Source organism: Larus michahellis, unplaced genomic scaffold (assembly GCF_964199755.1).
Source record: "Larus michahellis unplaced genomic scaffold, bLarMic1.1 SCAFFOLD_34, whole genome shotgun sequence".
In the NCBI taxonomy this organism is placed as follows: Eukaryota; Metazoa; Chordata; class Aves; order Charadriiformes; family Laridae; genus Larus; species Larus michahellis.
Window position 1 is genome coordinate 2,225,466 of NW_027436399.1, and position 22,272 is coordinate 2,247,737.

The 22,272-nt window shown below is 51.9% G+C and overlaps 1 protein-coding gene across 1 annotated transcript; it reads right to left on the bottom strand.

Annotated features, from left to right (window-relative positions):
* Positions 1-14,581: 14,581 nt before the first annotated feature.
* On the bottom strand, positions 14,582-15,346 carry LOC141737343 (olfactory receptor 14C36-like). Its single transcript, XM_074572027.1, has one exon. It carries the CDS (start codon positions 15,344-15,346, stop codon positions 14,582-14,584), a length of 765 nt encoding a protein of 254 aa, XP_074428128.1.
* Positions 15,347-22,272: the final 6,926 nt, after the last annotated feature.

The window sequence follows — 22,272 nt, forward strand, 5'->3', positions numbered from 1 at the left end:
CAACAAAAATAATGCCAACCTTGATGTGATACCTGCAATGCAGGAAGAGCTGGTCAGAGACGTGAAGATTGGCTGTCGTGACCCTGACGTAGTGGGGTCCCAGCACTCCAGGGGAGTGAGGAAGCAGAATAGAAGACTGCAGACGCTGGACCTCAGAGGTCCTTTTGCCTTTGGCCTACGCTGAGGAGTTTTTGTGCGGATCCAATGGTCAGGAGCACTGAAGGTGGCGCAAAGCTCTGTACAGCTGGTCTTCAAGGACAGCATCCTCCAAGAAGAACACTGGTCTGTATCAAAACTCAGTTTGAAACCTGAAAGTAAATTCAGGGGAATCATAACGAGATTTCCAACTTCAGGAATTCTTACAGAAGAAAACAAAGATATTAGTTGGACACTGCTGTATTGAGTTGGAGTAGGGAGAGAGAGTTCCGAGATACTCCCTGTCTTTTTTGCCTCAGACTTCCCCAGCAAGGTCTCTCAGGCTTTGTGCCTCGAGGCAAGACTCTGGACAAGAACAGCCAATGGCGGATAGGAATGAAATCAGGATCTACTGGAGCAAACTCAACCACTACCAGTACATGGGAATGGACGGGGTACATCCAGAGGTGCTGGAAAGTAAGAGAATGTCACAGTGAGGCCACTCTCCATCATCTTGGAAAGGTCCTGGAGACTGGCGGGACTCCCTGACATCTGGCAAAAAGTAAACGCTGCATGCATCTTTCAAAAGGGTCCAGAGAAGGAGGTGGGGAGCTAAAGGCTGCTTAGCTTCCCTTTAGACGAGGAACATGTCCCAAAGCATGTTCTCTCGCACTGCATTTCTGGGTGCCTGAAGGAGACGGTGCCTGGATGAACTCAGGGAACATGTACACCGGTTACGGTTTGGCACTTGGAGGGCCATGGTGTTATGCCATTGTACGCCCCATAAAGATCTGGCCATCTCAAAAAAAGGGACGGTAGGAGGGAAGTGCTAGCAGGTGGGACCATTGCTTGACTGCAAAGAGATAAAGGCAGGATCTATCCAACGTATCCAACCTTCATTGCACCCAGCCTCTTTTAGATAGGAGATACAGATGTGAAATATATTAAATAAACGTGTCCTCGGAACACAGTCTGGGATCTGTGCTTGACAGGAAAATGTGTTTTCTATTGGTCTAAGGCCATCCAGAATGGAAAGTGAACTTCAGGGCAGGGAATGGGGACGTGACATACAGCCGAGGCATGTCTTCTCTGTATTGAACTCTGCCTGCCTTTGATTTCCTTTGTTGGCCATTAGGAAACACCGTTCTGTGTCAGCTCGTTTTCAAGGTAAAGCGGGTGGGAACCGGTGCCAAGGAGTGGAAACACGCAGCTACGGACTGGAGTGGAGAAAGCTCAGGTTTGAACAGGCTGCTGTAAGTCCTGGTTGCCAGATGAGAGACATGGTGAGATTGAGACAAAGCCTGTCCATGGAGTGTTTGCAATAAAGGGTCTTGCCTTAAAGGGTCTTGAGGCTCCATTAGCAGAAATTCAGGATCAACATGAACTGGAGATTGCTGGCATCATTTCATGTGTAAGAAGAAAAAATAAAGAACAAATATAAGAAGGAAGCAATCCTTCCTTATGGTTGTTTAGTATTGAAATGTATTCATCTGAGAACTCTCTAATTAAGCACAGAAGAACTGAGGAATCCAGGAAGTCTATGCACAGACACTTGGCTGGTTATGGCATTTGGTATGGAAATGAGTCCTCTCCGGCCAAGATCCTGTAGACCCTCAAACACTGGGCAAGCCTCTAGAGAAGTAAAACTCAGCAGCAAAACCCCAAGATGGTGAGGGTGTTACCAGGCCTCGCTGGTGCCCATCACTGGAGACACCATGGAGGGAATGACCGGACAAGATTCCTGTCCCCGGGGACCGGTGAAGCAGAAAGTGAGAAGCACTGGTTATAGGTGGAAAATCAAATGTGGAGGTGGCTCTGAAAACCTTTGATGCATTTCATCAATGGGGACAGCCACGCCCTGTCCCCTGTCCCTTGGGGATTTGCCAGAGCCTGTGAGACTCCAACAGTTCACCCGCCTTCTTCCAAAGCCCTGATAATGTTCCCCTCGCACAGAAGATGCCTTAGCCCCCCGACTTGCTTGAACCTTCTGGTGGAAGTTCCAATATGATCTGGTGCCAAAGGCAGCCAAGTGGTGTGCTACATCTGACATTGCCAATGCATTCTTCTTTTTCAATCCCTTTGGCAGCAGGGTGCAGGCCACAGTTTGCTTTCACGTGGTGTCCAATGCACCTGGAATGCCCCCAGGGACAGGACAAGAGGTACTTGAACATAAGAAGTTCCATCTAAACATGAGGAGGAACTTCTTGACTTTGAGGGTGGCAGAGCACTGGAACAGGCTGCCCAGAGACATGGTGGACTCTCCTTCTCTGGAGACATTCAAAACCCGCCTGGACGCATTCCTGTGCAATGTGCTCTAGATGAACCTGCTCTGGCAGGGGGGTTGAACTACGTGATCTCCAGAGGTCCCTTCCAACCCCTACCATTCTGTGATTCTGTAATCGACTATCCTACGGTTTGACATGGACTAATCCAAACTGCACTGGAACAGCATGATACCCCTGAACATCTACAATACATCGATGATCTCATCATGTGGGGCAACAAGGCAGAAGTGTTTGAGAAGGGAAAAAGAGCAATTGAGATTCTTCTGAAAGCTGGTTTTGCCATAAAAGAAGCAAGGTCAAGGGACTCGCAGAGAAGATTCGGTTCTTGGGAATAAAATGGCAGGATGGATGCCGTCATGTCCCTATGGATGCGGTCAACAAGATTGCAACTATGTCTCCATCAGCTAAGAAGAAGGAAGCACAAGCTTTCTTAGGCCTTGTGGGATGCTGGAGAATGCATAGTCCAGGTTGTAATCAGCTTGTGCGCCCTCTCTATGGAGTAACCTGAAAGAAGATCTATTCTGAGTGCGGCCTTGAGCAACAACAACCCTTTGAGCAGATCAAACAGGAGATAGCTCGTGTGATAGCTTTTGGGTCTGTCCAGACAGGACCAGCCGTGCGTAATGGTCTCTACAGTGCAGCTGGGGCACGTGGTCTCACCTGGAGCCTCTGGCAGAAATCATCGGGAGAAACCTGAGGTCAACCTCTAGGCTTTGGAGATGAGGGTATTGAGGATCGGAAGCCCTCAACACCCCAACCGAAAAAGAGATCCTGACAGCGTATGAGGGGGTTTGAGCCACTTCAGAAGTTGTTGATGGGCAAGCACGGCTCCTCCTGGCACAGCAGTTGCCTGTGCTACACTGGATATCCCCTCCACACATCACGTGACTGACACTACATGGACTAAACGGGTAGTGCTGATCACACAGTGAGCTCGACCAGGGAAACCAGACCTCCAGGAATCCTTGAAGAGATTACGGACTGTCCAGAGGGCATAGATTTTGGAGCATCTCATGAGGAGGTGGCTCATGCCCCGGTGGCACCCTCATACAATGAGTTGTCATCTACTGATGAAAGGTGTGAAAAGCAGGGCCAGAACACTGGATGCCTCTCCCAAAGCTGGTATCAGGAGCACACCCAAGGAATTGTTCCATGAAAAGTCCTCATGGTGTTCTGGGGTTCTCCACAGACTCAGGGGGACAGGGTCAGAGTTGCAGGGGGATCTGTTAGGGACCAAGGGCTGGACGAAGAGAGCCTTCTTGGTGGCACATGTCCAAGCAGAGTGCACATGGCCTTCGATTGTTCTTCCTGGTACTGTCCCGCTTGTGGTATGGCCGATGGCCACTGCTATCCTGGAGAGGAACTTGGAGTTGCCAGGAGAGCTCATGGGATCTCCTGGAAAAGTATGTGAGTCTGGATGAGCAGTGAGTGGCACCTCATCAAATGAGTGACCATCCAAGGTGGAGTGTCCTTGAAGGAAAGGTGAACCTAAAGAGCCCATGGGCTAACAAGGCCCCTGCAATGCCAGGACCCAGCAGGCCAAAGGGACAAAAGACTAGACAATGGTTCAGCCCACTGTCCTAGAAACCCTGTGGGACCGATCTAGGGCAGCCCTTCCCTGCCCGTTGTGACACTAAAGACACCCCATTGTCCTGCCAAGCCCTGTCCTTGTCTACTGAGCAATCAGGGAAGATGGAAGGGGACTCAGCAGCAGTGATCCCTTTCTGGCTGGGGCTGCTCCCCACCTTGACCAGCATGGCGAGTGCAGGGTCACCCCATGGCCCCAGGGCACCACAGCCCCCTCCCTCTGCAGAGCAGCACCTCCAGCTCAGGTCCCTGCAGAAAGCATGGGGTGGGAACCGGGAATGTCCAGCCAGGCCAGCCTGGACACACTCACCTGGGGAAAGGCTTTCTGGGGAGAAAGGGTGACCAGGGAGAAGAGCAAGGGACCATTTCTGTGCCTGCAGGGAGGAATCCATGAGAAGGAGAAACCTCTTTCTGCAGGCCCCCACTCTGGGCAGGCTGCTCTGTGCCTGGAGCAGGACTCTTGTGCTGGCCTGGGGAGAGGGGCTGGCACTGAGGGGACACAGACCATCTGTGGCCCTGGCACTGGGGGAGGCCACCAAAACAGGAGGGCTGAGGGGGACAGAGCCCTTAGGGCTGCCGGGGTACTTTGCCAGGGAGATGTCTCCCCACCCTTGAACACACCTGTCCCATGCGGTTCCAGCACGGTGGGGCCATTGGACCGTTAATGGGGCAGCAGGGCCCGCCTTCCCATTGCTCTCCAGTTTCCCATCCCCTTACTCCTCGCTCAGTCACATCCCTCTAAACTCCCCAGGTGCTGCTTTGAGCTTCAGGCAGTTGGAAGAATGCCCTGGTCTTTCAGCAGGCTGATAATCTCTTCAGCCAAATCCTTCCATGTGTTTATATCTGTCATATCCCATCCATCTCTCTCCCATACTTGGAGTGAGGTTATCCCTTTGGATGGTGACCCTCGCTGGAGGAGGTTCACCAGGTTGAAGAAGCCCATGTCCCTCATCGTCCCCACACACGGCTTATGCGCTAAGCCCCAATCCTCAAAACTAAGAAATTCCAACTGAACTCAAGAAAACAGGTTTTGGCATCAAGAACACACAACCCTGGCACGGGCTGCCCTGAGAGGCTGTGGAGTGTCCTGTCGTGGAGATACTAAAACCCAGCCTGGACATCTTCTTAAGTGACCTGCTCTGGCTGACTCCCTCTAGGGCAGGGGGATTGAACTTGATGATCTCCAAAGATCCCTTTCAATCTACATGATTCTGTGAGGACATGGCAGTCCAGCAACATCTAGGGTAGATGCTTGTGAGGTCCCTTCTGCCTGAGAACCCAACAGGCCAGCAGCAGGCCAAGGCCTGGCGTGTTGATTGTGAGGTCACTGCTGCTATAACGGCAGGAACCCGGTGGCAGGCCAACCCCAGGCTCAAGGCTGGGTTCGGTGCCTACGAGGTCATTTCTCCATGAGTAGCTGACAGGCCAGCAGCAGGCACGTGGTGTGGATGTTGGTTATGAGGTCAGTGCTGCCACAGTCTCTGATAGGCCAGAAGCAGGCAGATATTGATTTGGAGGTCACTTCTGCCTGAGTCCTTGATAGCCCCGCAGCAGGCAAATGGCCTGAATGCCAGTTGTGAGGGTGCTGCTGCCTGAGGACCTGAGGGACCATGAGCAAGCTCGTGGGTGTTTGAAGCCCTGTGTTCCAGAGCACCCCTTAGGCCAGCAGGTTGAAGACCAGGCTTGGTTCTTGTGAGGCCCCAAGTATGGGACATGCCAGCAGCATGCGTATGAATGCAACACACAGTATGGGACACGCCAGCACGTATGGAACACACCAGCGGCTAGAGGTCGCTTGTGGGATCACTGCTGCTTGGGCACATGATTGTCCAGCAGCAGGCTCATGACTGGGTCTGTGTTTGTGAAGTCATTTCCTTCTGAATACCTTTGTAGGCCAAAATGAGGCTTGTGGCTGTGTTTGGAGCCTGTGTGGTCTCTTCATCTTGGAAACTTTCTGGACTCTAACATAGGTGGTGGGACATCCACACTAATGGTCCCAAGGCTTCTTCCAGCTTTTACTTTCTGAGCAGTGAAATGTCTTGGGATTTCTCTTCCATGGGTTGAGGCTTCTGGGCTCACTGGTAGGGCGTCCAACAAAGCTAAGATGCCTGGGCGTGAAGAGTGAAATATTTATTAATATACAAACAGTGGTTTAACAAAATTAGTAGTGAACGCGACAGTGTTTTATGGGATGAGATGACAAGGTACACTTGATTCTTTATTGCACAGAGGACAGGGTCGGACAAGCTGTCAGGGAGACCCTCCCGTTGAGTCATGAGGCTCAACTTGCTTTCTAAACTCCTCCTCGGAGAGGAGTCTGCCTGTGGCTGGATCCAATGCTAGTCCCAGCCTTGGTTAACGGTTTATGTCTAAAGGATTATATATGTGTAATCAATCCTTTCTATCACTTAGCTAAGATTTCACAGTTTAACGTTCTATTAATCACCTACCGAGAACCTGTTGTGGCAAGGAATCTCTCGACGTCTAGGAGGAGAACCTTAAGCGAGCATCCCTGCTCAAGGGGAGATCCTGGCGTGCAGCCCACCGCCGTGCAGGAGAGCTCCAAGCACTCTTGGGCTGTCCACTATTTATAGAGTAAGAGAATTGACCTACAGTCATATTCGCGTGGGAACAAAATACCTAGGCCCCACTCCAGACAGTGTGTTGGCTGTGTTGCCAGCCATCCCCCAAAGTCCAGGTGACACTCATCACACCTCCCACTGATGGTTATGGCTTGAGCAGGAGCTGGGGAGGGGCAGAAGCGGGAGAGCGCAGCGCCACAAGATGCGGCACACAGGGATGTGGTTTAGTGGTGGACGTGGCAGGGCTGGGTTTACAGTTGGACACAATGATGTTAAAGATCCTTTCCAACATAGATGATTCCATGAGTCTGTGATTGTTTTGAGCCTCAGGACTCTGTTTCCTCCTCGCCCCTTCTCTGGGAGGCCAGGAGGTGTCACACAATTTTCCTACACTTGGCATTGCTCCCCCTCACATCCCTCTGCCCCAGGAAGAGCCCTGGGCCACAAGCGAGGGACAGGATCTGCCTTGCCAGGGCCTGGGGCTGAGGGCTTGGCCTTTCTGCTGCATCAAACAAAGCAAGGGTTTCTTCAGCATTACAGCCACCTGCACTCTGCCTTTGCCCACCTGCAATCACAGCCTGCAATTATCTGCTCTAACGAGTCCCTGGGGAGGCTTTGTCAGGAATGGCCCTCAGTGGGGCTCATTAATGCTTCCAGGTACTTGGAGTTTGACTTCTGATTTCTTGAGCACTCTGTTCAACCTTCTCTCAGTATCTGAGGTCTGTGGACTCAGCAGCAAATACCCCATGGGGCTCATTAAAAGACAGAAAGCCTTAACAAGCTTCTCTTTTTGTAATTTTCTTCAAGACTTGTACAGCTAATTGGAGAGGTTTCATAGTGTAATGAAGTAGGAAGATTTCAAAATGCATCTGATAAAAATGATCTTTTCTGTTAAAGGATATATTTTATTACTTTTCACTTTACAGAAGAGGTGATAGAAGCATCCTCTGATTGATATTGGTGCAGAGTGTTTCCTCAGGAAGTCTGGACACCTAGGGAAAGCAGTCCTTTGATGTCCATCGCTGGATGGACAGCCTTGCTCCTCACCTCCCCAACCTCACCATTTCTGACATTGCCCACCTGGGACTTGCATCACTGCTCCTTGCATCAGACTTCTCCACTGGTCTCTGCAGCTGCAGGTTACAGCTCCATTGCACCATCTCCCACCTGAGCCCCTTAGAGACCTGGCTGCACCCAGGCACAGGAGAATTTTCCCCATTCTTCAGAAAAGAAAAGTAAAGCACAATCAGTTTTCATAAACAATAAATGATATTCTGCAATCATATGCTAAGTACAAGCTACCACTAATGAGGTTGATTTCTACAAGGGATAAACTTAGGTAGTTAGATAAAAAACAATAGATATAAACATAATTAAAGAGCTGGCTAAGGAGGCAATTAGACTGTTGAGAGACAGTCAGGCCGTTCAGTCCCTGAAGGTGAAAGCAGCAGCGTGGGCGAGAGGTACCTGAATGAACAAAGAGTAAATGGAGAAGAAAACTGAAGAATTACGGAAAGGGCCTTTGCCGAGACAGTCTGGATCTGAAAAGGTGACTTTAGAAATGGTCACTGTATCGGGACAAGTAGACAAAAAATTAGAGAAACTAACTGCACTGTGTAACAGGGAGAATAGTTGTAATGGCGTCACAGGGAAGATCAATATTTCTTTGGAATATCCTTTCTGAGAGGTCATGGGATTGGCAGAGGTCTCTTGTGAGAGAGGACAAGCAAGTGGTGCACCCGTCTTTGGAAGAATCCAACAGTGCACCCCAGGGAACCAGAGGCTGCAGAAGCTCATGTCGGTGAGGAGCGGGCCATCAGTTGGAGTCCTCTTGGGTGACATTTGTGGGCACCAACAGCAGAACGTGTCCAAAACCCATCAGCATGGACTTACCAAGGGTCAATCATGCCTCGCCAACCTGACTGCCTTCACCATGAAGTAACTGCATTTGTGCATGAGGGCAACTCTCGCCATGTTTGTCAATAGCAATAAACTCGGAGGATCATTTGTTTACCAATTAATTGACCAATTACTCCCATGGGCAAAACAGACCCAACTTGGGAAAATTCATTAAATGTATTTCCAATTGATTGTAACAGAATAGGACAGTGAGAAATAAAACACAATTCAAAACACCTTCCCTCCTCCCTCCCTCCCTTCTTCCCAGGCTCAACTTCATTCCTAACTCTTCTACCTTTGCCCCGAGTGGCACAGGGGGGTTGTGGAATGGGAGTTGCCGTCAGTTCATAACACTTCGTTTCTGACCTTGCCCAACTGTGGGTCCTTCCCACTGACTGCAGTTCTCCACAAACTGCTCCAGCGTGGATCCTTTCCACAGGGTACAGTCCTTCAGGCGTGGACTGCTGCAGTGTGGGTCCCCCACAGGCCACAGGTCCTGCTGCAAAACCTGCTCCAGCATGGGCTCCTCTCCTTGGGCAGCAGGTCCTGCCAGGAGCCTGCTCCACCGGGGTCCTCCATGGGCTGCTGGTCTAACGCTCCTAAAGGAAAAAGGCCAGCCCAGCACGGCTTCTCTTCTGGACCAGACCACAAGAAGTCCTGGAGGACGGCTGTGTCCTATGCCCGTGGGACTTGAGAAAACTCAGAAGACTCCAGTGTTTTGGGTATTGCTGAACAGAGTTTGCATGGTGTCAAGGCCTTCTCTGTTTCTTCGTTCTGCTCCCTCCAGTGAGTAGGTGGGAGGTGAGAAAGAAGTTGAGAGGGGACCCAGCCAGGACCGCTGATCCAAACTGACCAGAGGCATATTCCATACCATATGACCTCATGCTCAGGAATAAAAGCTTGAGGCACAGGAGGAAGATGGTGGGGTTTTTTATTGTTTAAGGAGTCTGCTGCTTGGAGACTGGCTGGGCATTAGTCTGCTTGTGGGAGGTGTTGAGTGATGGTCTCCGTTTCACTTGTTGAGGTTTTTTTTAATCTCTTCTCTTCACCAGTTAAATTGTTATGTTGACCCAAAACTTTTCACATTTTATTTCTTCCCTGTCCCACTTGTGAAGGGGGAAGAAAGTGTGAGCGACTGTGTGGCTGCTGGGCTATTGGCTATTGGCCATGGTCAACACATCACAGCAAGGAAGATTGTGATAGCTGGGAGCGAGTTCAGCGGTTGGCCACCAAGATGCTTAGGGGCTGAAGGGGAAGGGCCTTCTTTAGCCTGGAGAAGGGAAGGTCTTGGGAAGCTCATAGCAGCCTGTGTGTCCCTATGGGGACATTTTCAGGGCCATGGAGCCAGGCTCGTGACAGTGGTGCTTGGCAGGAGGTTAACAGACAATGGTCAGATGTTGAAATAAGGAAGGTTCAGGACAAAGAAAATGAAAATCTTTTTCTCTGTGAGGGCATCCAAGCATTGCAGGAGGTTTCCCAGTGACATTGTGCCATCTCTGTCCTTGGATGTTTTCCATCTCCTACGGGATAAAGCCTTGAGCAACATTTGACCAGCATTGGTCATGCCTTGAGGCATTTGACCAGCTTCCTGAACAAAGCTATCAGTATGCCATGCCTCCTGAGATTCCTGGGAGCAGCCACTTTCTTGTCTTTCTTGTTCTTCTACAAACTTCTCCACATCTCCAGACCAAGTGGTGATTTAGGCTGTAAAGAGAATGGAAACAAAGCCTCTGGCTTGGTTACTATCAACTTAATTGCTAAAAGAGAGTGAGATGGAGGGATCTCAGAGCTTCCAGATTCCTGTGGAAGGTTGAAGGCCTCCAAGAAAGGAGTTGAAAATAAGAGTGTTGAACTAGCCTAGCCTTTACATCACTTCACATGGGATGCTTCTGCTTCCCACTTTCAGTCATTGGCACCCAGAAACCTCACATGCTTTTCTTCCTCTCCTCCCCAAACCTGACCAAGTGACATGAAGAAAGAAAGCAGAAAGGCCCTAGGCCCCTGTGAATCAGCTGGGGTCTGGCACTTGGAGGGGCGTTCAGTGAATGGCAGTTCTTTCGTGGTCCACCCGATAAAGAATCAAGCTGGGAAGTCAGCCTGCAAGAGCAAACCAACAAGGTCCATGGACAGGCAAGGCTGTGTCTGGAGAACCTTTACACCTACAGCGTAGATCAAGCTGGGGCTGAACCTCAGGCCTGGGCTTAAAGGGGATCCTGAGCTGATGGACAGAGGGGTGGGAGGAGGCCCCAGGTGAAGCTGCTCAGGGCCATGAAGGTCTGTGGATATTTTCAGGGCCCTGACATGCTTTCCATGGGAGCCCACCTGCCAGTGCCCTCAGTAGGCCTCCTTCCCTACTGTCCAGGGTTTATGCTCTGCTCCTCTCCTTCCCTGTTCCCCTGGAGATCTGGGAGACCACCATTTGATGGTCACTACAGCCAAGGCTGAGACTGGTCTTCACATCTCTGACCAGCTCTGCCTCTTGGCAGTACCAGCTCCACTTGTGCATCAGTGTGGCCCATTTGGCAGCTGTGCTAAGAACCATCAGCATGGACTTACCATGGGTAAATCAAAGAAAAAGGAAGCCTACAGAAGGTGGAAGCAAGGACAGGTAGCCTGGGAGGAATACAGAGAAATTGTCCAAGCAGCCATGGATCATGTTAGGAGAGCTAAAGCCCAGAGAGAGTCAAATCTGGCCAGAGGCATCAAGGGCAACAAGAAAGCTGAATAAAGAACATGGACTTCACGGTATCCAAGTGCTGTCGTGTAGAGTTCTTTGTTTCAACACCAAGCTGTGTGAAGCAGTTGACAAGCTGGAGGGATGGGATGCGATCCAGAAGGACCTGGACAGGCTTGAGAGATGGGCCTGTGTGGACCTCATGAAGTTCAACCAGGCCAGGTGCAAGGTCCTGCACGAGGGTGGGGGCAATCCCAGGCACAAATACAGGCTGGGTGGAGAATGGCTTGAGAGCAGCCCTGAGGAGAGGGACTTGGGTGTGCTGGTGGATGAGAAGCTCAACATGAGCCAGCAATGTGCACTCGCAGCCTGCTCCGGTGTGGGTCCCCCACAGGCCACACTTCCTGCCAGAAACCCTGCAGAGGCATGCTGGAGTGGATGGCAGGTGGACACAAAATGATGGATGAGATTCCCACAACGAGAGTAAAAGCTGCAGTCCCCAGGGCCAGAGAGAAACAGGCCTTGGCTGCGCAGCCCTGGCAGGAGAGGGGTTTGCTGTCCCAGGTTACTCTGAAGCACTGTGGGACCTATGGCAGCGGTGGAGCTGATCTGCAAGAAGGACAAGCTGCTGCTGAGAAAGTCCCTGGGGGAGGACAGCTTGTGATCTAGCCACACTGTGGGCATCAGAAGGAGGAGCCGGGGAACTACAGGTCGGTCAGCCTCACCTCTATCCCTGGAAAGATGATGGAACAGCTCGTTCTGGGTGTCATCTCAAGGCACGTGGAGGAAAGGAAAGCTATCAGAAGTACTCAGCATGGATTCACCAAGGGGAAATCATGTCTGACTAATCTGATAGCCTTCTACGATGGCATGACTAGATGGATAGATGAGGGGAGGGCGGTAGATGTGGTCTACCTTGACTTAAGCAAGGCGTTTGACACGGTCTCCCACAGCATCCTCATAGGGAAGCTTAGGAAGTGTGGGTTAGATGAATGGACAGTGGGGTGGATAGAAAACTGGTTGAAAGATAGAGCTCAGAGGGTTGTGATTAGGGGCACAGAGTCTAGTTGGAGACCAGTGACGAGTGGTGTTCCCCAGGGGTCAGTACTGGGTCCAGTCCTCTTCAACATATTCATCAATGACCTGGATGAGGGGATAGAGTGCGCCCTCAGCAAGTTTGCTGATGACACCAAGCTGGGTGGGGTGGCTGACACACCGGAAGGCTGTGCCGCCATACAGAGAGACCTGGACAGGTTGGAGAGTTGGGCAGAGAGGAACCTTATGAAGTTCAACAAGGGCAAGTGTAGGGTGCTGCACCTGGGAAGGAACAACCCCATGCACCAGTACAGGTTGGGGGCAGACCTGCTGGAGAGCAGCTCAGCTGAAAGAGACCTGGGAGTCCTGGTGGACAACAGGATGACCATGAGTCAGCAATGTGCCCTTGTGGCCAAGAAGGCCAATGGCATCCTGGGCTGCATCAAGAAGAGCGTGGCCAGCAGGTCAAGGGAGGTCATCCTCCCCCTCTACTCTGCCTTGGTGAGGCCGCACCTGGAGTACTGTGTCCAGTTCTGGGCTCCCCGGTTCAAGAGGGACAGGGAACTGCTGGAAAGGGTGCAGCAGAGGGCTACAAAGATGATTGGGGGACTGGAACACCTCTCTTATGAGGAAAGGCTGAGGGATTTGGGTCTCTTCAGTCTGGAAAAAAGACGGCTGAGGGGTGACCTTATCAACGCTTATAAATACTTAAAGGGTGGGTGTCAGGAGGATGGGGCCAGGCTCTTTTCAGTGGTGCCCGGGGACAGGACAAGAGGCAATGGGCACAAACTTGAACATAGGAAGTTCCACCTAAACATGAGGAGGAACTTCTTTACCCTGAGGGTGACAGAGCACTGGAACAGGCTGCCCAGAGAGGTGGTGGAGTCTCCAACTCTGGAGACATTCAAAACCCGCCTGGACATGTTCCTGTGTAACCTGCTCTAGGTGACCCTGCTCTGGCAGGGGGGTTGGACTAGATGATCTCCAGAGGTCCCTTCCAACCCTATGATTCTATGATCTATGATTCCATGATCATGCTGGGGGCTGACTGGCTAGATAGTGGCTCTGCAGAGAAGGACCTTGGGGTCCTGGAGGACAAACAGCTGAGCATGAGCCAGCAATGCACCACCATGACAAAGGCCAACAGCCTCCAGGGCTGCAGCAGGAAAAGCATTGCTGGCAGATGGAGGGAGGTGACCTTCCCCTCTCCTTGGCACTGGTGAGGCCACACCTGGAGTGCCCACACCCTGCACACTCACACAACTTAGCTCTACACTGACATTTTCCTCTCCCAGGCTTTTACCAGCCCATCCCAGCTGTTCCTCATCTCTCTCCAGAGCCCTTGCCCTCTCCTCTGCCCAGCCAAGCACAGCTGCCCAGTCTGGGCTGGTCCCACAGCAGTGCCCACCACAGTCGCTGCAGAGCTCTCGGCACTCACTCCACAGCCCCAGCTCCTCTGAAGGGCACACAGCCCCTGGGGGGCAGACAAGGAGCTCAGCCTCCCCATCAGCCCCAGGCTAGTGCTGGCCTCAAGGCAATGAGGAAAACAGGCTAGTCACTCTCTGCCTCTCCTGATAGCCTTTTGAGGTGACCCCCAACCCTGAGTGAATTTGCCCCCTCCTCTGCTCACATCAGCCCTGCTCCCCAGGACAGCACGACATTCCTTGGCCCTGAGGGTCCTCCGGCAGCTCCCACACCTCTCCAGCCTCCCTCTCCCACGCCTACCGGATCCACACTGACTTTCTGGGCATTGCAGAGTCCTTGTTTGTGCATACCTCAGTTTAGTGTTTTGCTTGTGGGGGACTTCACCTCTGTGGATGTTTCATCTCCTGTGTCTTCATTCACTCCCAGCTCAGGCCACGTGGTGAGTCCCCATCCTCTCCTCACACGTCCCAATTCATTTCCAAAGAGTCTGCTGTGTGCCATAAGTCCTGACACATGTGAAGCAGCCTGAGGAGGTAATCGGGAGCTCATGCACCATCTCCACTACCACTGGAGACAAGAAGAGAGCCTTTCAAACTAGAACATTTGGTCCACGGAACCCAATAGTACAGTGAGCTTAACCCCAAACACAGGGAGAACACAGGGAGAACAGACTCTTTGAAAGACCAGTTCGTTGGACATTTTATTGGCAGCACCTTTGGAGGAAGCACCTAGCATCCAGGCACTGCACCTGGGAGATGCCTTTTTCTTGAAGAGCTGCTATTAGGCAGGTCACCTTTGACACAGTGTTGTGCAAGGGTCAGACACAACTGGAACAAACCTCAAGACAAGTGGTACAAACCCAGAAAATTATACAGAAGCAGGATGACTGCAAGAGAAAAAAGCAGGCTTATTGCCTAAGAGAAAGTCTAGAAAACATGCGGAGAAGGGGAGACAATTTATTAATGGTGAAACAACGTCCATTGAGCCAGTTTCCATAGGGCATCCTTGAGCTCCTGGTTCCTCATGCTGTAGATGAGGGGGTTCAGTATTGGAGGCACCAATGAGTACAGGACTGCCACCACCAGGTCTAGAGCTGGGGAGGAGATGGAGGGGGGCTTGAGGTAGGCAAACACGGCAGTGCTGAGAAACAGGGAGATGACAGACAGATGAGGGAGGCACGTGGAAAAGGCTTTGTGCCGTCCCTGCTCAGAGGGGATCCTCAGCACGGCCCTGAAGATCTGCACATAGGACAGCACGATGAACACAAAACAACCAAATGCAAAAGAGACACTAACCACAAGAAGCCCAGCTTCCCTGAAGTAGTAGTCTGAGCAGGAGAGCTTGAGGATCTGGGGGATTTCACAGAAGAACTGGTCCAGGGCATTGCCCTGGCAGAGGGGTAGGGAAAATGTATTGGCCGTGTGCAGGAGAGCATAGAGAAACCCACTGCCCCAGGCAGCTGCTGCCATGTGGACACAAGCTCTGCTGCCCAGGAGGGTCCCGTAGTGCAGGGGTTTGCAGATGGCAACGTAGCGGTCATAGGCCATAATGGTGAGAAGACAATACTCAGCTGAAATGAAAAAGAAAAAGAATAGGAGCTGGGCCACACATCCTGCGTAGGAGATGTCCCTGGTGTCCCACAGGGAATTGGCCATGGCTTTGGGGAGAGTGGTGGAGATGGAGCCCAGGTCAAGAACAGAGAGGTTGAGGAGGAAGAAGTACATGGGGGTGTGGAGGCGGTGGTCACAGGTGATGGCTGTGATGATGAGGCCGTTGGCCAGGAGGGCAGCCAGGTAGATGCCCAGGAAGAGCCCGAAGTGCAAGAGCTGCAGCTCCCGTGTGTCTGCGAATGCTAGGAGGAGGAACTGGGTGATGGAGCTGCTGTTGGACATTTTTGTCCTCTGGACATGGGGACCTGTTCAAAGAAGAGACCAAAGTCTATTCAGTTTCTCAGAAAAACTTCTGAAAGTTCCTCTCCCCTTTCAAGCAGACCTTTGGCAGGTCCCTTTCATGAGCTGTGGTTGGTGCTGGCTGAGGGTGCCGCTGGGAGCAGGGGGCTCTGCAGGATTCAGTCCTGCCTACAGCAATTGGTCGATAGGAAGACGGGGTGATCTTAGCCTACATCCACTTTTGATATCGAAGAGCTTTTCCGCGTTGGCACTCCTAATTCACCCGACGGCAGAGCAAAGTTGAGGGGAATTTGCTTTGTGGACTTTGTTCCAGTTGTCACACAAGAGCTGAGGAGTTTTGGAGCATTCCTGCTGCACTCCAAGTGAAATCCTGTGGGTGCTGGCAGGCAAAGGGACTGTCCCTCAGTGAAGAGTGTGGAGAGCTGACCTGTCCCTCAGCCCTGCTCCCAGCTGCCCTGGGCAGGCACCTTTTTGAGCTGGAGGACAGTAACACCCAGGTGTTCCCCCCAGAAGACCAGGACACTGCTGAGAGCAGAGGAATCTCATCTCTCCCCTCCCAGCCAGGGACACAGAGGCCTCATTGCAGCTGCCGACCTACAGCCGTCCCGTGGCATCTCCTTGGCCTTAGCGCTGTGGTGTCTTCTCTGTCGGGTACTTAGAAAACACAGAGATGCCATGGGAGAGTTGTGACCTTCTGGAGGGCAGCCTGCAGCTCAGCAGGGCCCCCTCAGGGAAAGAGCCCAATGTCTTTAAGATGGGGTGTCCTAAAAGGTCTTTTCCAGTCAGGCACACTCTGGTGCCTGGCTCCAAAGTCCGCGAGGGGATTTGGCTGCTTTTCCTCCATGGAAACATCTGCATGGCAGGACCCAAGTGCTTGTGTCTCAGCTGAAGCTGAATCCCCATCTCCCTCTGTGTTGGTTGAGCTGTTGGGAAGGAAAGTGATGGCCGAGTGTTTGTGACGCTGAGAGTGGGGGGCTGCACTGTGTGGGAGAGGAGACCTGGGAGCTGCTGCAGGAAAGGTGCTTGCACTGCAGCGGATGGCAGGGGGGTGCCCGAATCCCCCCTCCCCTCACGTTTCTGGGATCTCCTCCCTCTCCCTCTCTGACAAGGGTTCTGCTGCCTGGAGCTGTCTCTGCTGGGAACCACTTCTCTGTGCCCAGGTCTCCTCCTTTGCAGTGCTCACAGAAAGAGAACTCCATCCCACCTGCGATGTGCTCAGCTCTGCCCTGCAAACACCTCCTGGCAGCAGGGAACTGCTCCAGGGCATCTCTGCCTGCACAGGGGCAAAGGGGCGGCTCAGAGAACTCAAAGGGAGTGGGCGACCCCGTGCCTTCACAAGAGTGGGAAAATAAAGTCCCATCTCCCACTGTCCACCCAGCCAAACAAGGTGACTCATCTCAAAGCACAGACTCCTTCCCTTTCAGGTAATCCCCACTTTGACCAGCCTCTTGAAAAGTTTCCTTGGAAATGCCCTGGCAGTGATCCCCCGGGGTGCAGGGACCGTCTGCGGAAGGACAGCCCTGGGCTCCTCTGGCTGCACACCCAGGTTGGTACCCCTGCAGTCATCCCAAAGACAAGGAAACCACCGTGCCCCGACCTGCTGAAGTGCAGCAGGGAAGCCCTGCTCCAGAGCACGTCCTCCTCCTCTTCTTGGGAATCTGTGAGAATCCTCCTGCCAGGTCCTGCAGGCTGCGGGATGAACCAGGTCTAGGATGTCCTCCAAAGAACACCAAACTCAGTACCCTGCAGCCAGAGACTTACCATATAGAGGGCTGTGAAGATTCCTCCCGCAGTGAGAGCTCAGCTATCCCCCCGCTCCTAGAGTGCCTTTAACATCTCTGCCTTGCTCCTCTCCCCTTGGCACCTGCAGGCAGTGCCCTCAGCCCTGCTGCGCTTTGGGCAGAGCTGTCTCTCTGCAGTGCTGTGGAAGGAGTGCTGCCCGCTTGCCATGAGCTCCCTCTGTCCCAGGAGCCCAGCCCAGCTCAGCAGCAGAGGAGCAGCCCAAGGCAGCCCTTGCTCTGCCCACTTTGGCCTCCCTTCAGGTGTCCCTGGGGCTTCGGGAGAACCTGCTGGGAAACAGGCTGAAGTCAGCACTGAGGTTCCCTCCCTCAGCTGGGCAGAGACACTTCTTTCCAGCTGTGTCGTTTCTATTACCAGAGACAGAGTTAGGCATGAGAATAGCCTTTCCTTGTCTCACCATTAGACAGGACACCCAGACAGCTCTTTACCCCTGGTGAGTGCAGTGATGCAGCTGAATCATTTGAGGCATCTCATCCTGGGTTTGAAGTCCTGGGCTAGGAGAGGACTCCCTCTTGTTCCTTCCACAAACCCACAGGAGGTGGGATTCTTCTTGCCTCAGTTCAGGTGTGCACAAATACAGGCAGCTGTATGGGAGCTCCTTGTCTCAGCTCTCAGGCTACTTCATGGAGATTGAGGGTGTTGTTCAGGTGGAAACACCTGGTGACATTGGAGGTGACACCAGAGCTTGTCCAAGACATTTGCAGGTGACTGCAAGCTCTAATGCAGCAATGCTGAGAGACAAGGCAGCATCAGGGGGCACCATCCTGGAGCCTTGTGAGGAATTCCTTTGGCAGATGGAAATGACAGCAGGTGTTTACGTTTACGACAACTAAAACCTTTCCTTTTCCTTATATCTACAGCAGCCTACAGAGGTCATCAGCTGAACAAATGGACCTAAGTCCCTCTCTTTCTCTTCTCCATCAGCTGTAGTTCCTAGCTCTCCACTGACTGTAATGGCAGCTGTTTCACGGACATCCCTACGTGGCTTAACCGAATTCGGGAAGCTTCTCAATGGCCAAACACAGGCCTGTGGTGCTAAGTGAGATGCCAGCGCTCTCCAGCACAGGCTGGCAGGGACCGCACAGGACCTATGGGAAAGCCATTGGTGTTCAGAGCAGATGCGTGAGGGACACCTCAGAGGGCACTGCAGGCCGATTTGGTTCCTTTGTGCAAGCCTATGTGGCATCTCAGGCACGTTCAGTTTCCGTTGATCAGCGACTGAAACCCACCACTGCAGTGAGGCACGGTCTCACCCATCTCCATTCAGCTGATGCAGAGAAGGTCATGAACAGGAAGCCTATCACACTGGGGTCTCAAATGATTTGGCTGCTCCCAAACTCTCCCAGTTCTTCTTTCAACAATCCTTTCCTGAGGCCCTTGATGAGGGACATTTTGAGCAGCACCTTGTCATCCTGGAGATCAGCTTCACCTCCAGCACAGGTCTTCAGCAACACTACAGACAACAAAGCCTGCTTCTTCCAGGGCTACAGAGCCCAGCCTGGCTTTTCTGGTGTTGTAGGGAGCAGCGTTTTCTCGTTTAGTGCCTTCACATTGCCGCCTGCCGTCGCATCCAGTATGTCTCTGGTCTCGAGCACAGCATTAGCAGGTGTGGGGTCTTGGGCACTTGGTACTGGGTTTGCCTGGGACAAGTCCAAGCTTGGCCCCAGTGCTCCAGCTCAGGTGCTGCAGACCAAATGTGCACCAGTGCCCTCAGCCTGGGGCACAGACCGGAGGAGCTGGAGTCCCATGTGCCATCCTAGAGTTTGTACGTTGGTGGAATAAGTGGCAAGGGGTGGTGGGACAGCTCACAGTGGTGCTGCCATGGTGCACAGGGGCTTTTCAGGAGAGACGGGCCAGGAAGATGAGGAGGGAGATGCCCTCCATGTGCAGGAGCTTGTTGCCTGTATGGAGCTCCTCTATGGGATGCGCAGCAGGTTGCGTGAGCCCTTGTGAGTGAGGGTCAGAGGAGAGGCCTGTTAGTGTGACACCCTCGTGGGAGACAAAGCACCTGCAATCAGGGTAAGGAAGTGGAGAAAGGTTTGCTTAAGCAAGCCATGGAAGTCCTCAGATCCATGACCCCAAGGGCTATTGGAGACTTTAATGACCCTCACTGGCAGGTGAGCATGGCAGGATGCATACTGTCCAGCTGGTGTTGGGGTCTCTTTGGACAACTTCTTTGCACAGGCACAGACCAACAAAGGTGATGCTCACTCCAATCCAGTCCTTGCAAAGGAGGAAGTGCTGATCAGGGATGCAAAAACCAGTGTCAGCTTTGGCTGTAGGGACCATGAAATACTGGGAGAAGATTTTAGCCTCTTCAGGGGACTTTCAGTGGTAGGCCCATGGGCAGCAGTATTCAAAGGCAGCAGAGCTCGGTACAGTTGGTCTTTCAGAGAAGCATCTTCCAAGCATAAGAACTGTCGACATCCATAAGCCGGAAAACAACCAGACATTTCAGGAGAGCAGCTTGGCTAAGGAAGGAATGTGGATGCAAGGACTGAAGCAGGAATTTAGACATAGGGATGGCTTTAGAGGAGCCAAAGCTTCCCTAGTGTTGACCCTTGCAAGAGCTTCGAGGACATCAAGAGGATCTCTTAGTACTTCCAGAAGAATTCAAGAAAAAAAACAAAGATTATGTGTGGCCACTGCAGAATTTAGTAAGAACAGGTGTAGAGAAATATGAGATACTGTATCCCCCTTGCCTTAGTCTTCCCCAGCACAGTCTCTCAGCCCTTTGCTCCTCAAGGCAGGAGTCTGGAAGAAAATAACCAGCAGTGAATGTGGATCAATTCAGGTGTCACTTGAGCAAACATAGTCCTTACCAGCCTATGGGGCTGGAGGGGCAGGCTCCCAAGGACCTGAGCGAGCAGGACGGTGTCACTGTGAGGCCCTTCTCCATCATCTTTGAAAGGTCACAGAGTCTGAGGGAACTCCCTGATTACTGTAAGAACCCAAACATTGCATGCACCTTGCAAAAAGGCCCAAAGGATGAGCAGGGTAACAGAAGGCTGTGCCCCGGAGCACGCCCACTCGGATCCCCTTTCTGGGTGTCTGAAAGAGAAGGTGATTTACCCTGGATTTACCCAAGGTAGCTTCTTCCTGGCCATCCTTTTTACGTTTTCTGAAGAAAGGAGAGGATTTCTGGGCAAGGAAGAGCAATGATTGTCTTCTACCTGGAAGTCAGCAAGGCTTTCAGCATCATCCCCCACAATGTTCAATGTCAGCACACTATGGTCTGCATGGATGGATAAATAGATGGGTAAAAACCAGCTGGACAGGAGGGCTGTCGTGGTTTGGGGCAGATTGGCCAATGGTGAGATGACAGATGCTCTCCCCCACCTCTCATTCCAAGGAGACACAGAAAAGAGATAAAAGATTTATGTGTTTAGAAAAAAATGGTTACTGTAATAAAAATAATAGTTCATTAAAGTAGTTATATTAATGAAATATTAATAATAAAATATAAAGGAAATAATGAAATAGATACAATGCATACAAAACCGTTTCAGGCTCCCAGGGAGATGTCAATGGCAGGCACTGGGGAAGTCAAGGACTGGACTCAGCACCAGATAGGAACTGGATATCGGATATAGATTCAGGAACGCACAGATCAGGATCAAAGGCAGACAAACAGGGTCCTCCTCAGGGATCAGTCACTGAACAAAGAGAGCCATTGAAGAAAAGAGCCGACCTTTTGATCCCTCAGCTTTTACACTGAGCATGGGAGATGGGATGGAATACTCAGGAGATGGGATGGAACCATGGTAATGCTGGCCTCCTTTGTGGTATCTCTGCAATAAAAGGGAGTTTCCTCAGTGCCATGGGTGAAAATAGGCCTTTTCTTCTCAAACTGGAGTGCAGAACACACTCAGGGAACTGAAGGCTGAAAGGCCTTGATGATGTGCTTGGGTGCCGAATGGACTTGGGGGATGGATGGGGGCATCCCTCATGTCTCAGCATGATGAGAAGTCATGACATGAGATGTCAAAACTGGCTCATAAGTCATGACTGACTCACCCCAGAATTCCCTCTCGATTGCCGGTACATCACCATTCAGGGACGGAGCACCAGCCACGTCCCTTGCCTTTGGGGATTCACAAAGTCCAAGCCTGATGGTGAAGTCGTCACTCACAGGAGCTATGGGTGGCCCCATTGAGGCCATCGCTGCCATTCAGGAACAGCAGGGAAAGCTCTGGACGACGAAGGATGCCAGGATATGCTCCAGAAAGAGAAGATCAGTGCTAATCCTGACACCTGAGTGCAAAGAAATAGTTGCACCTCAACAAAATAAATTACAAAAAATCCCAAACTAAACCCAGAGAACAGTATCCGCCACCAGCACCGTTTCAGTGGTAGTTCCAACCGCTGCAGAGCTGCAGCTGACGGCCCTGCTGTCCCTGTCGCAGGAATCCAACTGACAGCAGTTACCAAGGCCCTTTGGGAAGACTGCGCTGGGTGTCACCTTCTCTGAAGAGGACCTGCTGCTTCCCTCTGGCTGCCATTAGCAGCAGAGCCCTCTGGTTCCCCACCCCACACTTTGCCCCCTTGGACACAGGAGGGACCGGCTTTCAGCCGCTGCCTTAACAGCTGCCTTCGCTGTGCTCCTTTTCTGTCTGTCTTCCTACCGCATTCATCAGGATGGGCTTCTTCTCATTCCAGACGGAGCCCAAAGCCTCAGAGTACACTGCCACCCCTACTTACCCACCCTGGAATGTGTTGAAGAAATAACAATTAGCAAATAGGAACTCTACCCACAGTGCGTATCTGGCCAGCCTATAAAGCTGTAACAGCTCATCCTAAAGCTCCGAAGGTATAGACCAGCCATCACTTTGATCCCACATCTACCTCCTGTATGATCTGTCCTGAAGGTCAAATCATCGTTACCTTTGGAAGAGGATGGAAGGTGAGGAGAAGTGGGCAGTAAACGATGAATGGTTGGG

What these genes read in the sequence shown, in the direction of transcription:
- LOC141737343 (XM_074572027.1), bottom strand. Translation starts at nt 15,346, where the DNA reads ATGTACTTCTTCCTCCTCAACCTCTCTGTTCTTGACCTGGGCTCCATC.